This window comes from Echinops telfairi, unplaced genomic scaffold, assembly GCF_000313985.2.
Source record: "Echinops telfairi isolate 266 unplaced genomic scaffold, ASM31398v2 ScPeMD7_18;HRSCAF=68, whole genome shotgun sequence".
NCBI classification, from domain to species: Eukaryota; Metazoa; Chordata; class Mammalia; order Afrosoricida; family Tenrecidae; genus Echinops; species Echinops telfairi.
In genome coordinates, this window is record NW_022103915.1 from 48,940,278 (window position 1) to 48,958,419 (window position 18,142).

General features: G+C 38.1%; 1 protein-coding gene across 1 annotated transcript; it reads right to left on the minus strand.

The window, feature by feature from the left end:
• Positions 1 to 384: 384 nt before the first annotated feature.
• NAA30 (N-alpha-acetyltransferase 30, NatC catalytic subunit) lies at positions 385 to 18,141 on the minus strand (the record flags this gene model as incomplete). The annotated part of the gene is made up of 4 exons (XM_004698610.2): positions 385 to 1,598; positions 10,521 to 10,576; positions 12,704 to 12,827; positions 17,716 to 18,141. Coding segments are annotated over 4 exons (744 nt in total), but the record flags the coding sequence as incomplete, so codon positions are not given.
• Between the last annotated feature and the right edge of the window lies 1 nt (position 18,142).

The following is an 18,142-nucleotide window of genomic DNA, read 5'->3' on the forward strand; positions in this document are numbered from 1 at the left end:
GCCATAAGACAAGCAAAATTCAAATCCAATTATAGAAGTAAGGCATATCCAAATTCTAGAAAACAGCAACAGAAGCTTCCTGCATTTTCCACAGAGAACGAGTCTTTTGGAGGCTTCCTCACAGGCTTTCCAGGGAAAGCAACAACCCACCACAGGTCGACTAACGCAAGTGAAAACAATACAACTTGACATTGGTAAACTGACCAAAATGGAACTGATGAACTTGGTGCTGGTGTTGAGAAAACCCGCCGAACTCATTCCCCCAAAAAAGATTTCTATTTCTCCCATTTTTCTCTCCGCCCAGTCCCTCCCCCTGCCCCCTGGGTGGGGACCACAGAGGGCCCAAAATGTGCTTGTGTAAGTGAAAAGAAAAGCAGCTGAAAATGGATGTAAGACACCTTGAAATTTATTTCTATGACCAAAAACCAAAAGTGAAGCATTTCCAGAAAACGAAGCAAAGTGATTCCAAATCAAATCAAATGGGGAATAAAAGTTCCAACTGCTTTGTAAAAGCTGTTCTGTGCAGCTTAGCAGTAATTTTGATTCAGTAAAGTCATACAAATTTACATTAATTTTTTATTCTTTTCCCAAAATCCCTCTCAACCACAACAAAAAGTGCATCCAAAACCCAGCAGTCCCTGGCTCCATCAATTGTTCTCATCCGGGTTGAGCCACTTCTCTAAGAATTACCAAGCCACTTCAACTTCTCACTGCGAAGAACGTCTACAGTGGCCCTTTCTGTCCCTCACCTGAAAAAAAGTATCCAAATTATATATATCTGAAATAATTTATTATCAAATTTAGAATTTAAATAGAAACAAAAGGCCTCAAAAGAAAGAAAAAGACAGCATGCATTCAAAAACTAGAGATAAGGACGAATATTCGTATCTACACAGGCACTGGCAAACGCAATTATCGGTACTTATTGTTAAGACACACCCCCATCTGATTTTTTTTTCATCCACGAATCACGTGAGGTACCAATATTCAAGAATGGAAGTTTTAATATTGAAAAAAATAAAACCTAAAACTGAAGCTTCTCCCCAGCCCCCACAGCAAACAAGGGCAGGTTTCATGTGAAATGTTAGTACATTGGAGATTTTTACAATTAACATTGGCCTTTTTTTTTCTGGGACAAATCACTGGTTCTGTGAAAAAAATAATCACTGTGTGTAAATAACATTGCCAGATTCTACAAATGAATAAACAAATCTTGGCTACCAACTGGCACATCTTGTTGGTACCAAAAGAACTCTGGACGTTTAAAACAATCTCTTTTAATTCAGAACAAATGCGCCATGCCAAAGTGCAACAAATATTGTGCGGCACCCAATGAGACACTGACAGGTAAGAGCTGCATGGAAATCACTAACATCCACCTGCAAAGCAATTCAGTACAAATTGCATTGCATGCAAAGGCCGGTGCTGTGTGGCTGGTCAGTTGTTCCGTGACGAGTTTCTCAGCGCAGCCACAGTTTAAGTCGCAGTGCATCAACTCCATTTAAATAGTATCTGAACAGCCTCTTATCTCGAACAAAACCAAGATTTTCATAAAGTTTCAAAGCAGATTTATTTGTTATTTCTGTTTCCAAAACAACCTTCAAAGAAATGAGAGAAAACCGAGTTATAATTTTACATATTTGAAACCAAGTTACCATTTCATAAGCAAACAAATAAAATTACAAAGTAAACAATCAGATCAAATATTTAAGAAACGCCTACTGTGCTCCTTTAAAATTCATCGTGATCGTAATAAGTATTACTGCTATAAAGAAAAGACTGAGAAGCCTAGCTATCAAAACTGTCACTGGAATGATCCCTGGGGGAAGATGGCAGGATCACTGGGGGATTTACTTTCTGTTTTACTGATTTTGCAATATGTAATTTTTTTTCAATGACAATATATATTTTACATTGAAACAAGGATGATTTCCTTGTGGAAAAGAGAGTGACAATAAGATAGGACCAAAGAGTCCATTTAAGAGGCTCAAGCAAATAACCCAGTACAGGCACATCTAAGAGATACTGTGGGTTTGCTTTCAGACCATGGCAGTTCAACAACGACCATAATAAAGGCACTCACTTATTCATATATTTGGTCTCCAAGTGCATATAAAAGTTACATTTATACTTTATTGTAGTTATTAAGTGTGCAATCGCATTATGAAAACGTTTGAAATATTCAGAGAATTACCAAAATGTAACGAAGACATGGAGTAAGCTTGCTTGATACCACAGGGTTGCCACAACCCTTCCATTTAAGAAAGAAAAACCATAGGATGTTTTTGCCTTATTTGATGACAACTGAGACCGAGCCCCAATGCCTTCACCATCATATAGTCAGGTAGCCTAATGGCAAGAGCAGTACTTGTCTGGAACCTACACGTCTACACACTTCTGTGCAAGCTTCTGGCAAGTTTCCGGAGCACAGCCACACCCACTTGCGTACCTGCTCTGAGGCTGCTTTCTCAATGCTAGGTAAGGGCTGAGTAACTGCCACAAAGACCTAGTCACTGAAGTGTAACATATTTACTATCTGCCCTCACTGAAAGGCTGCTCTACCGAGAAGTCTCCAGTTTTAAGTGTGCACCATAACCACCTGGAGGGTTTGTTAAAATAGGTTGCTGACATTATGCTGAGTGAAATAAGTCAACCACCAGAGGAAAATACTGTATGACCTCACGTATATAAAAAGACAGAAAGACAGAGAGATCTAAATACATTAGTGGTTACGGGGGGCAATGAGATTTTTAAAAATTGATCTTCAACTTCGCCCAATAAGAATTATCATAGTAAGCTACTGTTGTTTGTTGCCCTAACCTTCAGTGTTGGGGGGTGGGGGGTGGTCAAAATACAATTAAAGGCCCAAGTAAAGCATATGAATCTTTCCTTGTTCTGTTTTCAAGCTACTAAAAAAAATAAAAATTGTAAATCAGACAAGAATGTAAGCAATAGATGTAACGACATGTACAGTTGAGCTCACAATCTACGCTTCTTCCACAGTTCTCTCAGCAAACAGGATCTCCCTTTTATCAAGGGTTCAGACACAAAACCCAAGAGAAAAATGAGGCGGTCTACTTCCTTAAAAGATTTACAGTCTCAAGACCCTGGGGGGTGGGGGTGGGGGGGGGGCGGGTTCTGTTCTAACCTATAGAGCTGCTGAGTGAGAATGGTCCACTATTCATTTTATCAGCTACTAAGGTAAGGCAAAAATATTGACGTAAAATAATAGAAACTTTCATTAAACAAAAATATCAAATTGTGAAACTACTATTTCTCAACACATCCTCCATCTAGGTTTAGATACTTTCGAAGATGGTACTTCCATCTCTCCTCCCTTCTCCGACCAGTGCTACCTTCTTTAACTCACACCATGATCCATACTACAGTTTCAGCATCCTCCATGTACCCTGGAAAGGTTCTTCGAGTTTGGGGAACGAAAAGTAACACGCAGACTGAGGTCAAGGCCGGAGGGTAAATGGGCAAGATTTTCAATGACATCCTTGTGGGAAGCCTTGCTATCCTTGAGGAATGAACAGGTGTGATAAAAAAACAACTCCTCAGCTCAACTTCCCTGGTCTTTTTTTCCTCACCAACACACTTTTCCATTTTCTCTTTTTTTATTTTCATTGTGACAGAAGACTGTGAGTCCCACCATAGAACTTTGAGTTTCTCAATACACTCTGATTCTTTGTACACTGAAATCTGTGAGAAGTCCCACAAAGATGTGCAGCCGTGGAAACCTCATCTTGGATCACTACGACTTGAGGTGGACTCGGTGACAATGGCTTTGGATTTCTTCATGATAAGCTCTTGTGATCACCCTGTGTCCTTCATGGAAGCCTATCAAGATTACCACTTGGGAATCTCAAGTAACAGTTGCCTCAGCTTTCTACTTTCTGAGCTGGCCTCTGCCTTGAGAGCTTCTGGGAAGCTTTGATTGGACTTGGGGGGGGGGCACCCCCAAAGAGTTCAAAGAGACAGAGAATGTCTACATCCATCTACTGATCACAGACATGTTAAAATGTTAACCATGCATGTAGGAACCAGACCCCCAACAGCACACGTTTCAGCTTAACCTGGTGTACAGTGTCAGCACTTAACGCAAGTATTGCCATGCTGACTCCAAAGAGCAGTTAGGAGTTCCGCTGACCGAGGTAATGAAGGAAATAGGAGATTTCAGAGTGGCTTATGATGTGTCCCTTAAAACAAGCAGTAAAAAAGTGGTGAGCTGTATCCGAAGATGAAAAACTTGCAAGACCCAGGAAAAAAGGCAGTCCCTTTAAGTTCTGACTGTCACACGGATTTCACTCTATTTTCCTTGAGGTGAGCAATAGAAAATGGGCAACTGTTGAATGTAAAAAATGATCTGATTATGTAAACCCTCACTTAATTCACTAATTTGGGGTGGGTGTAGAGAAGCACTCCAGAACCTTAAAAAGGTGGTTGGGGAGGAGGCAGCCTTTAAGATTACATTCAGCCAGAATTCCTTGAAGGAAAACTTTCAAGATTTGGAAACAATAATGCAGTCCTAGCCACATGCAGCTCTCAAGAGATTTTATTGTACATAGTTAGGCTAAGGATCTTGAAAAACTTGCAAAACTTCTGTGGTGGAGCTCAGCAATCTACTTAACTAACCCCCCAGGCAATTGTGGTGCGCTTGAAACTGGAGAACTCAAGAGTGTGGACCCAGGTTTGGCAAAGTTTGACTGTAGAGCAGAGAAAATATCATCCTGATCTATTATAAACTGTGGGAAATGTTTCTAGGAAGAACTTTGATAATTCCTGCGATTTTTATTAGCTAGCACAGATGATGGCAACAAAAATGTTAATTCAAAGCATTTAATATGGAAGCACTGGAGCTCTAACAACTGAAAACTTGAGTTGATTTCACAGAAAAATGAGACCATTTTCAAACACAACAGGTAATATTTATTGAAGACTTACTATGTGTCACGTAACGCATTTCACAAGCATTCTTCTTTTCACAATAACCCTATGAAATAGATATCCCCTTTGTTGTGAGCTGGAATTGACTCAAAGGCTGTGTTTTCCATTTCTCAGATGAAGGAAGCCCAAAGCCACCAATAGTCCAGAGCCTCTCTGAGCTGGAGTTTAGCAGTAACCACCCTCCTGCACCTTCTGTTTGCCAGAATAAAGCAAGGAGCAAATGAGAAAACAGCTAGCCAACAGTAAAACGGATCCAAGTCCATCTTCATCAACAGTTAGCAATCTAAGATCGTCAATACATATCTGAGGCTAAAGAAGAAACTATTGAGTCAATTCTGATTCATGGCAATCCCCGGTGTGCCAGTGTTCATAGGGTTTTCAATGAATGCTGTCTTTAAAATGTAGATTGCCACGCCTTCTTCTGAGGTACCTCTGGATAGACTCAAATTTCCAACCTTTTGATTAGCAGTCATTTTCACTTCCAAGAATTTTTTTCTTTTTAACCAAGAAACTTCTGAGGCTAACTGTGACTACATAAATAAGCATTAGAGGTATCGTTAAGGGCTATATTCATATTTGTTTATATTCTAACCGAGTAATGAAATAAAATCCAATTACATAGAAAAATATTATACAGAGTTAAGCTTGGTTAAATGTAAAGACTCTTGGCACACTAACATTTTCTAAACAAAGAGATTGTGAATTTCTTGACATAACAAAGAAGCCCAAGGGAATAAAGATGACCCCTTTTTAACATTTAAACCAAACCCACAGCCTATATTCACTTAAATTCTTATAAACTATTGAGAGAAAAGCTGGGTTTATACTAAAACCTCACTATAAAGCAATTTTATTTATTTACTTATTTGTCTATTTCATGAGAATATATAGGAAACCAAAGGACAAGTAAATCATTTTAGTCCTAACTTTGATTTAACAAATAAAATGGGCTATAGTAAAAACAAGCAAACAAGTGTAAATCATTACAGCTTGGAAAATATGCTTTAAGATTGGAGCTGGCAGCACTAGGAGGTCTGATTTGGGCACTGCTAGAACCAAGCAGTGGGTACCAGAACTGGCCCCTGGCAGAATTTGCAAACCGATTAACTTCATAGTAGTAGAATTATCATTACACCACATAAAGAGATAGATGACCGTGGTAGTTACATATTCTGGTGTCAACTTACAAAGGGGTGGAGTCTAGCCTGTCAATCAGGTCTCAGCTTGATGACCTCGCTTTGGAGGCACCACAGAGATAAATAGCTCACTGGAGGCCAGATACAGACTCTGCTCTGTCTTCCTGCTGACAAGACACATAGAGCTACCCTAGAGCCCTGGAGCTGGAGGGGCCATGCGGAGACCAATGCCAGTGTGAGGTGTTTCCACCGCCACTGGATCCACAAGTCTTTCTGGTTTGCATGAGTCTGAAGAGGAGTTTATGGATTAGTATTGGACAGATGGGCTAATATCGGACTTGTGGACTTGATCTGGACAGGGCTGGGATGTTTTCTTAATGTACAATTGCTCTTTGATATAAAGTTCTCTTACACATAAGAGTGTCTAAGAATCTGTAGTCCAGGCAACCCAGGCTAACACAAAGTCAAAATGGTAAATGACTTGTTCACAGTCACAGAAGTAACAGAAGAACCGAGGACCTAGTTTTCCAAACCCTCAAATGACTCAGAAGTCCCAAATTCCTATAGCTTAACTTCACTTTTCATTCTGTTCACATAGCAGCTGTTATCTCACAGCCAAAATGTTTCCAATGAAACAAAAATGTTAAACCTCGTCAATAAACACACAAAGCTAGAAAAAGTTATTGCTGTACATGGGGGAGGGGGGATATATTTGATCACTTTACCCTTATATATCTTTAACCCCAAATAACTTGGTTCCAAATAATCCAGTTTAGTCACTATTGTATAAAATACAGTAGGCATTAGTATTAACTGTCTAGAATTTACCAAACTACCTTTTGCAGAATTTTTACATTGCTAGAAATTAGTATTAGCTCAAGCAAATTCTGTTGTAGAGAATAGCCAATTATAAATAGTCTGTATATAACAGGCCACAATTTATAAGACAGAATTTATATATTAAAACTAAGAATTAAGAAAAAAGCACCAAAATGAGTGTCCTAAAAAGACAAGTATTGTTTACTATGGTTTTCCAATTGGAAAGTATTTTAACATAAATAGCAGTCAAAAGACTATCCCATTGTTATGGAACTATCATGTGTCCACCTTTTACATCTGTTTACCAATCACACCACCCTCTTGCTATGCCAATTTTTTCAACATGTTGAGAGAAAAAAACAAATAGTGGTGGGTGCACTTACAAAATACATGTGGGGAGCGGGCAGTTGCCATTATATGAATAAAACTGTAATATATAACATGTCTTTCAACTAAAAATGTTTTATAGTCACATTCTACACACTTAATTCCCATTAACTGTATTCTTACCCATATGATAGCTGTCTATGTGTACTAATACCAAGGTAATCAAAATTAGAGATAATTTTTTAATTTGAATTTTCAGAGACCATTTTAAGGGCATCTACAAGTTAAAAAACAAAACACACTGCTCATCATCCTGCTCAATCACTTGGCATATTCTCATTTATCTCAAAAGCAGTACCTCACTGGCCGCCACTCAGGCTCGTTCATCAGGTGGACAGAGTCCACTTCAGAAACTGCAATTCGGAAAACGCGTTTATGCTGTTTATGTATCCACCTTACTGTCTTAACGTGGAACACAAACCTGAGCTACTAGTTCTAACTTCCACACATCTGGCAGCCCGATGATATAGGTGTGTGATCAATTTCTAGCCAGATCAGCATACGGATAGTGCATTTCTTACTTGTGAAGCAATATATCCCATTTCTTTAATTCTTTGTTCGTGGCATAACTTTTTAATCAGTTCCAAATATATAAAAAGTGAAAAAAAATTTTAACTACATTAATTTGTTATGTCCAATTCTAATATTTATTCAGAAAATCACAATAAGGCAAAAAGGAAAACATCTTGTAGACCCGGGCAGCATAGCCTTGTAATTTAGGAGGGGGATAAAGAAAATGGTCTTCATTTCAAATGTATGATTACTGACTCTGAACTTAGCCTCAAATGACAAGTGGCAATCAAAAGCAACATCTGCCTGACTCAAGTCACAAATGACCTCTGCCAGACGAAATCAAGATTGACTGCATATGTATGCACAGGAAGGCTCCATAGAGATTTCCAAGTCTCTTTGTTAAGGGGTATTCTTGTAAGGATTTTGAAAAAAACATAGAGCACAATCTAAGTAGTAGAAAATATATGTAAAGCCTCTCTCAAATGTCTTGATAGATTTTTTTAATGACTTGTCAAAATTTATTGACCCTTTAAAACAAAGGAAGACTGGCCTTACTTAAAGGGCAAGTTTATGTCATAATTTGTCACTGAATTTTTGGGAAATTTGAATTTCAACGTTTTCCTCATAGCAATTAATTATATAGAATACATTTTCACATATAACTTTGTTTCTACCCAAAGGTCACCATGCCCTACTATCCCAGAGGGCTCTCAAGTTTTTTAACAACTTGGTTAATAATGCAAATACATTTATTTTTATCTTGTTTACGATGTATAAAAATAAATAACAAATCCCTCTCCCTAAAATGCTTAAAAGGCATCAAGAGAGACAGACAAGTTATTAATTCATTTTACATGTCAAAATTCAAAAGTGGTTTTAAAAAACGAGGTACACATAAGATGCTAAAAAAACTAATGATTCTCCACGAGTGTGGGAGGGAGGGGAAAAAGGAAGAGCAGACACCAAGGGCTCAAATAGAAATGTTCAGAAAATGATGCCAACAAATGTACAAATATGCTTGAAAGAATTGATGTATGGAATGTTATGAGGCCCCCAAAAAGTAATTTTAAAAACAAAACAACTAACTAATGATCCAACATGAGCTGCCTATCACAAAAGTCACGCTAAGTACTAAGAATAGAGCTAACTAGAAAAGGGGTCTCCACCCCACTGGACCCTGGCTTAGTGGCTAAAGCACAGACAATGAACAAATACATTAAAGCACATTGAGCAATCAAAAAAGAAGTCAGAAAAGGTACGGTTCTGTGCAGAAGATCCAGGGCAAAGTAAAGAGTTGCTGGCATCTGAGTTGGATCTTACAGACGGAGAAGAATTTTAATAAGGGACAGCACTCACTAGGGTACAATACAAGCAGGACGAGGAAAGAGGAGAAGTTCCTATCTAGCAAGCACATCAGTGAAGAAGCAGTCAGACAGGAGTGAAACAAGCAGACACCAAAGCAAATGGAATGACGTGGTATATAAGAAAGTGTGTGCCTGTGTGTGATAAATAAAAGTGGGAGCAAGAAACAAGGCAACTTCCAAACATTAAAAAGGAAACGGTTTTGAGAATGATGAGGATAATGAATGTACAAATGTGCTTTATACACTTGATGTATGTATGGATTGTGATAAGGGTTGTATGAGCCCCCAATAAAATGATTAACAAATAAATAAATAAAAAGGAAAAGGAGACAGAAAGGTGTGTTGTGTGTATGGTTTATAATGTAATGGAAGGGGAGATAAAAGCTCTGTAAAGAGCTTGTAGCAAAATTGCATGTAGCAAATTCTTTACCTGAACAATGTGGGACACAGCTAATCTCCTCGCCCCAACACCCAAGAAGGATAAGGTCTCTAATCCAGAAACAGAGCTATTCAAACCACAAAAAGGATCCATTTAAAAACCAAACAACAGGAAAAAAGCTTATAGGGCTATGCTCATTTCAGCCTCAGATTAAATAAGACTTAATTTCAAACTTATTTTTAAAAAGAATCCACATTAGCTTTTAGGGCCACCCTGAAAAGTGCATTTCTCCCCCACCAAAACCTATCAATACTTTAGGACTGAACCTTGAGAGTAAAAAATAATCAAAATCTCCTTTCATTTCTAAGAATTTTCAAAGAAAAAAACAAAACAATTTAAAGAGCTAATTAATTAAATAAAGTGAAGCACACAGACTAACACATAGGTTAGCTCACTAGAACTCAGAAAAGGCTTAACCATAGGAACAGAACATTCTTGCCCATGACATTCCTATTCCATTGCTTGTGTTGCTGATACAATTACTAATACAAGATGAGTTTCCTTGTTCTCACTGACCATCATTGCTATATGAAAGGCATCTGGTACTCTAATGTACAGCTGTTCCTCTCGACATTATACACTAGTAAATGTGAACATTCTCAACCATCACCAACATTTACTGAGCACCTCACATATATAAGCACAGCACTACAGGATAAAGACACTATGCCCGCCTTCAGGGTTTACACACTAACTGAAGGGCAAAGATGCACTCCGGCTCACCTACAGATAAGTCTACACTTTAAAGAGCTCTGTTCTGCCCCCAGCCATATAACCTAATGCTTATGGGTTTTTTTACAGGGGCTGGCAGTTTCCCTACGGTTTATAAAAAAAATGTGTTACTTAAGAGAGACTAGCCAGCCAGTAAGTACTGTCTAGGACAATAGGCCTTAGTCATTTGGAAAGACTTACCTCATCACAGTCTCCTTCAACCATGGCATATATAGCTTTCTTAACCAAGTTAGTACCTAGAATACAGATCTGAGTATTAATAAAGGAAAATGTAATTTGTTTGTTAAAGATACTTAAATTATTATATTCACAGTAAGCACAGCAATGCCAAATGTTGAAGTATATCTTGAATGCAGGCACATAGATTATTTCATATTAAGAGGGGAAAGAGTTAAGCCAAGGGAAGTCAATAGGGCCTACACATAGCCATGCAAGTATCTTCATGAAAGATTCATCTTCTTATATGCTCCTTTATCTCAGCTATAACTGTTTGCCCTAGGCAGGTGCTTGTGCTGTGCTAGGGAAGGGAGGAGAAAAGGAAGAAAGAAAAAGGGAAGATATGGCCTGCAGAGAGCTCAGGAACTCCTTGGGCTAATCAGAACATATTATAGGCCCCACCCCGCCACCCACAAGCATCACCACCCACTGAGCCTGGTTTTATCAAAAATCTTCCAAAACCCTGGACCCAGAGCATGACAGCCTCACCAGAAATACCCTGGGTCCCAGAGTATGGCTAAGCCACTGAGAGTCTTCAGACACAATGAAGCTTTGCGTTTTCAAATGTCTAGCGAAATGTAGCCTAGTTTAGGGTCTGATATGAGAGAGCTTCCAAACATGCCAGGAAAAGTTATTTCTTTCATTCCATTTGTGCACAAAAATTGTGTGAAGACTCTTCAACCTTGGTACATTCCAAAAAAAACCCCTGCTAAATCTGATTTTAAAAGAAGATAGAAATACTAATTTTTATAACAAATATCCAAAATTCTAAACTTCAAGCACACACAATTGCAGTCTAAGGGCCAAGATGCAAACCTCTAGCTGGCTGTTGCATTCTGAACTAGCCAAACAATCATTTATCATTTTCCATGAGTCCTTATCAACCCTTTTTTAATACATCAGACACAACCTTCGTCTATGTAGCAAGCCCAACTTAAAAAATAATTTAATATAATGTTATAGGCTTAACCAACTTTCCTTAAAGCACTACTACTTATTGTTGAATGTTAACACTGTAAGGAAAATTGGTTTCACTCAATATTAAATGAACCTTCATTCACAATGATTCTTTACGACCTAAGACTGTGTGTAAAACATTAAGTTGGACAATAACACTGATAATACTGCGACATCAAATACTCTCTTGTAAAGATTTATATTCCAGAATTTGACATGCTCAGATTAAGTGCCTCAGTACCTGACCCTCCATTTGGACAAAGAGCCAGCAGGTCCCAAGCATGGGGACAGTGGTTCTTAGCTAGGCAGACAACTGGGGAAGCCTTATCCCTACCACTGACTGACAGGACCAACAAGATTGTCAGGAGTGGCCTACATCACCCAAATGGTTTTACTGACCATCACCAACCATGAGCATAAGATTAACTGTCAGGGAAGGCAGCTCCAAGGCAGAAGCCTCGGGGAAAGAAGCAATCTTCTTCTGAGTGCTCCCCGGACAGTCGGTTAATATAAGGAGACCTCAAAAGTTTGTGGGGAAATTCCATTCTCTTTTAATTCTCTTTTCCACAAACTTTTTTGAGTCTCTCTCACAAAATGTTTGATGACTATACTGAGTAATGATAAAAAGGTGCCCATAATTTTGCCTGGACTGAGACCCACATATTCCAAAATTAGACAGCTGTTTTGAAGGCTGGATACAGCGCCCTACATATGCTATAAAGGCATCTGTACAAGAGGGCTTCAAAAAGTTTGTGGACAAATGAAAATAAAGTATAATGGAATTTTCCTATGAACTTTTCTGAAGTCCCCTTGTACTTCCTGCAGTCTTGCATCTGTAACCAGAGTAAAATAGATGCAACAAAACATTTGCCACTTCAACCTTTTCATTTGTACAATTCAGTGGCATTAATTATGCTTCCCAGGTTACACAGTTGGCAGAGATTTCAAATGTGATCAAAAAATATTTCTAAGTCAAGACTGTTCACCTGTTACTTGTTAGAAAGATAATCAGTTGAGGAAATGAAAGCATTAAAAGAGAAAATGATTCATTTTTTAAGAACTTTTGGAAAATACTATATTGAAATATAAAAAAATAAAATCTATTTCTTGTCTTAACTTCATGCTCTATTTTTCTTTTTTGTAAAAATAAAAACAAAAACACACACAACACAAAAACACTGTTTTCTTACCAATGCCATTTCTCCTGTATTTGGAATCCACAGCTAACATGGCTATATAACCTCTGCGGAACATCTTTTTGTGCATATCCAACTTGCAAACGATGGCACCTACACACTCCTCCCCTACCATTGCCTTAAAAACAAACAAATAGTTATGAAGAACGCATTGCCATCAGGTACTGTAGAACTGCTCAGTGAAAACAGCAACCAACCATGCTCAGCATTTGTGAGGAAGAAGTAGGGAATGGGAACTCCATGAAGGACACGATCAAGGAAATCTGAATTTCAAGACTCTTTTTTATGTTCTATTTTTAAAATCTCTCAAAATCCTTTTGTTATTTATGAAAGCCTAGAGAAAAAAGATTTTCACAAGATAAACATTCATACCAACATAAGGTTCTTAGAATTGCAATTATTTGCAATAAACACCCATGTGTTTTACGTTTTGAGAAGATATGTAAGTATATTTTAAGAGAAACCCTACTCATTAGGTTCCGATAAAATATTAAGATTTGCTTACAAGCTGAGTATTTAAGTTTAAACTTAGTTATAATAAAGTGTCAGTGAAAGACAGATACAAAACATAAAACTCATACATGAATGGTGAAATTAGATTTTGATCAGGAAATGAAATCCACAAATTTTACAAAAGAGATGTTTACACGTTACTGCAAAAATCTTACCTAAGGGGTTTTTGTTACTGAAGTTTTTACAAAGACTTCATGATGTTCTCATGACAATGTGGGTCATTAAAAACAAAAACCTATAGCTCAAAATGAGATATAGCAAAAGGTTCCTACTTTTCTCAGAATGTTTAAAGTTACGTATTAAATAAATGCTGATCATCATACTCTATTTACCATCAAGATTTCCACTGTTACCACTGAACAATTTCTATCACTGGTAAAAAAAATTTAGCGAGCCTGTATTCTGGTAAATAAAAGTAGGGCGGCATCTCAAACTGTCTGCATGGAATACTTGTTTGCTATAAAATGCCCTCATTAAAAATAAGAAAACCTCAAAATATCTACTAATATGATTAATTTTCCAGAAGAAACAATTTCAGTAACAGAAATATGAATGGATTTTAAAAATTAAATTCATAAGTCCAATTATACGTAATGCATATTGTAACTCAAAACTGTTGACCTTTTTTTCTTTTCCTTTTTAAGCTGTGGAGAAACTTTGTAGCAAGGTCAAAAAAATCCTTTAGAAGGAATATTAAACTCAACAACTCGGTTTTTGTTTTATTGTACATTCCCAAACTATTTTGGATCAATAGGCTTTTGAAATTTTTCCTCCTCCTGTCCCGCTCAAATCAATCTGGTTCCTTAAAATTATCACAGACCAAAGGGTACATTTAAATGGGCCAGAACATCTTGAGACCTGGACTCAAAAGCCTCATTCATGCTAAGTGTAAATCTGTGTAAGTCTATGCTACAAAACTGTTGGACAGTTACACTTTACAGTTAATAGACCACCTAAAAAAGGAGGGGGGAAATTAAAAAGACTAAGCATATGTTTGCACATATATATACACAACCTGACAAGACTTTCAAAATGGACAGGAATTTCAAACCAATCTTTGCTCAACCAAGTAATAAGAAAACCTAACAGTTCACCGCCCCCGAGCCCTCAAGAACCTGCAGGAAAAACAAGTTAACATACATCATGATTTAAAAATAAAGTCCATTATATGACACCATAGTGTGGCATGCCAATTTTACACTTCTTCCTAATAAATTGCTGAATACACAGTGATACCTACATTGCTTGTCAATTTGTCCAAATAAAATCTTTTTTATACATTTGGAATTCATGATACTAAATGCATTCACACCCACACCCACACCCCAAGTCCAAAAAAACAAAATAAACCCACTCTCATGGAGTCAGTTCCTACTCATGTAGGAGAACTCTGTAGACAAGAGACAAACTGTCTCACTGGGTTTTCAAGGCTGTATCTTTAAAGGAGAGACTGCCATCTTTCTTCTGCTGAGGAGCTGCTGGGTTCGAACTGCCAACTTTTGGGGCACGGCCAAATGCTTTACTGAAAAATCCCTGGCAAGATCAAGACTTGACTCTGTTGAGCCAAAAATATATAAAACCATGAGATAGAGACTCCTGAAATCCAAAAGTTGAGGTAGGAAACAGATGGAATCTGGAAAGTTAAATTTGGAATAAGAGGAAGTAGTATATTCAATAGCTGTAAGGCTAAGGACTTCAAAAAGGCACCACAAAACTGCCAATGCCACGAATGCCAAAAACCGACAGTGTCTCCCATTTGTGCACCACTCTACTTTCACAGGTTACACTTATTAGGAATAATCAGAGAACCATCATTTTTGCGACTCAGAATAGTCAAGGATTAGTCAAGGATTGGTAATTTTTATAAGGGGAACACCATTCACTACGAATTACCCACGGAAACCAAGAACATTTTGCAGTTTCTAATCTCTTAAAAATCTATAAAATAAAAAAATTATGGCACAGAAGGAAAAAAAAAAGATTGATGGTTCTAAGGACAACTGCCCGTGGTGACCCAAGGGCTGAATGAGTCATGAGTATGTCGTTTTTCAGGTAGCATAATGCCAATTAGTACTTAAAGATTTAAACATGTTATGTTACTCTGATGCTTAATTTATTTAAAAAATGAAGTTGAGTTAATTATATCTCATTCACTTCTAAAATTATATAATTGTATATAAAAACACAATTTACAATTTTTTAAAGTTATGGGAAGTTCATATTTAATAATATTCCAACATGAAGACCTCGGTTCTAAGTTTATTGTTTTATTGCTCAATACCTCCCAGATACATACTTGCACCAACAAATCTTTTAACTACTTCTACATGTCTCCATTTCTACAAGATATTTAAATTTAAATGTATATATTCAACCAACTCTGTCTATTAAGGGTTAAAGTCCAAATTATTTGGCAAACTGGGAAAGGTCTGTGTAAACTCAAGACTGAAGTTTCCTAAATTTATCAATGTAAAGTCTAGGTTAGTACCAGAACTCAAAAGCCTACCAATTATCTTATATATTTTTCTTAGAGTTGGTAGACATATATGAATGGAATTCAAAACGCTCATGGAAAAATCCCATTTTCTTTAATTCAATTTTTCCACAAACTTCTTGAAGCCTCCTTGTAATACTATTTCAATCGGAAATGTTTGTCTTTGTGGGTTACAATTTATCTAAAATTTTTAGCAATCACAGTGACATTTAATATGACTTTAATAATAAACCAAAACCAAACTCACTGCCATCGACCTAATAGATGCCAACTCACAGCGACCCCAAGGACCGGGTAGACGTGCCCAGTGAGTTTCCCAGAACTGAATGGGAGTAGAAAGCCGTTCTCCCTCAGAGCAACTGGTGGTGAACTGCTGACCTTGAGGTTAGCAGGCCAAGGCATAACCAGTATGCCACCAGGGCTCCTTGACATTTATAATAAAACTCAAACTCACTGCCATGGAGTCAATGTCGATGCATGGCGAGCCCCACCCCCAGAAATTGGTTTCCTGAACTGTAACTGTTAACATAACAGTAGAAGTCCAGTGTCTCATACTCGAGCTCTAAAAGCATTTTCCCACATTCACTGATACATATATGTCTTAGAATGTGTTTGAGAACAATGCTTACAATCCTGAAAGAGTGGCTTTGTAGAATATAAAATAGTTCCTGTCATTTAAAGAAACACTGTACCTTGAACTTTATCCAAGTGAATACAGAAAACCTCCACAGAACTGCCATTATCTATACCAGTAATGCTTGCAGATTACCAAACTCAAAACAAGTTTGTTGAAGTACTGTCAAAATGTCTTGCAGTTTTTCCATTCCCTTAAAAAACATCCTTAAAAAGTGTATCACCTTCTCTTTCATTGAATTTTACATTCAATGGAAACAATATAATTGTGAGTTCATGATACAAAGCAAGTATCCACAGTCAATATTTAAATGAAAGGGTTCAATGAACTGAAATGGGCTAATATAACTGGGTGGAAATTAATGGCAGTATTTCTTTCATCCTAAAATTTTAAAATACCACTGTATTTCTTAAAATAATAAATTATTCAGCTTGTTCAGTAGCTAAATCATTTTTAAGTAAAAACTTGTATCAATTATACCCAGTCTACATTTTAACAAGATTCCCCAGGCTTTGTTACACCGATGAATTACCTAAGGCTCTCATTAAAACTATAGCTTCTGACTCTATGTATGAGGTGGTAACGCAAATACTCAGAAGGGTGTCCGACTGGGAGGAACTAGTTGAACGCCCTCATAATACCCCCACACAAATATTACAAACACCTAGGTGTATCCATGACCAGTTCCATTAAAAAAAAAAAAAGAATAAAGCAGCTTCACACTAAGTTTTTACATTCCAGGAGTATTCTGTTCAAGTTTCAGGATTCTTTCAGCAAGTGTTAGGAGCTCCTTTTGCAAAGCAGCGCCAACAAACAAGCTGGCTACAACTGTTTAATTGTCCTGTTGAAGTTAAGAGGAAACGCTCTCTGTAATTACTCTACATGCTTGTAAGACTTAATTCTCCAATGTGGCCACAGCAAGTTCACTGACAATCATGTTCACCTGAACATGTTTGCGCATATACTCCTCCCCGATTACGGCTGTAATTGTGAGATTAATAAGGCCCATATCCGAACAAAACCAACTTCAAATTAAATGACTGCCAAGTGCTTTAAGGCTGAGGAAGGGTGATTAAAGACGGCCTAACACGATAATAAGGTAATGGAAACAGGACACAAGCACCCCAGCGAAATATGCATCATACAGGCTTGCTGCATTGACATGAGTATCAGGTTAACCCAGATCACAATGTCTTACCTTCGAAAGTTTCATTAAATAACTAGGAGTGTACACTGGTACTTTATATCGTGTAAGGTACTATGCAAAGCTGGATACATCCGCGGCCACACTCTCCGCCCTCACACTCCCTGCCCTGCTCCGCCTGGATCTCTGCTGGGTTCACCCTTTTCATTCCATCCACTTACCAAGAAGCACAGCTGTGGCCAGTTGTGGATAAAATATCTATAAGTATAAATGGAGTAGGGTTCGGACAGATCTTTGGTGATCAGTCTCATGATATCGGGCATTTGTAGCTCGGATTCGTATCGGACATATCGTATCGTCCGATCCTCCCCAGGCTCAACCTCCCCGCCCGAGGGGCTTCTTAAACTGCAGCCAGCAGTCAGGGACGAAGACAGCAGCTGCACCTGCTCGTCTTCCTCCTCCTCCTGCCCGGTGCCCTCGGCCAGTCCATTGCGGGCCGCCACGGGCCCGCTCGCCGTCGCTGCCTCCGCCGGGCTGGGGAGCGCAGTTCTTGCATTATTGGGGAGGGAGTGAGGGGGGCTCTCGCCCGAGCGTAGCCCGGCTCCTTTTGTTGCAGTCGCTCTGGGGGCCCCGTCGGGGGTGACCGTG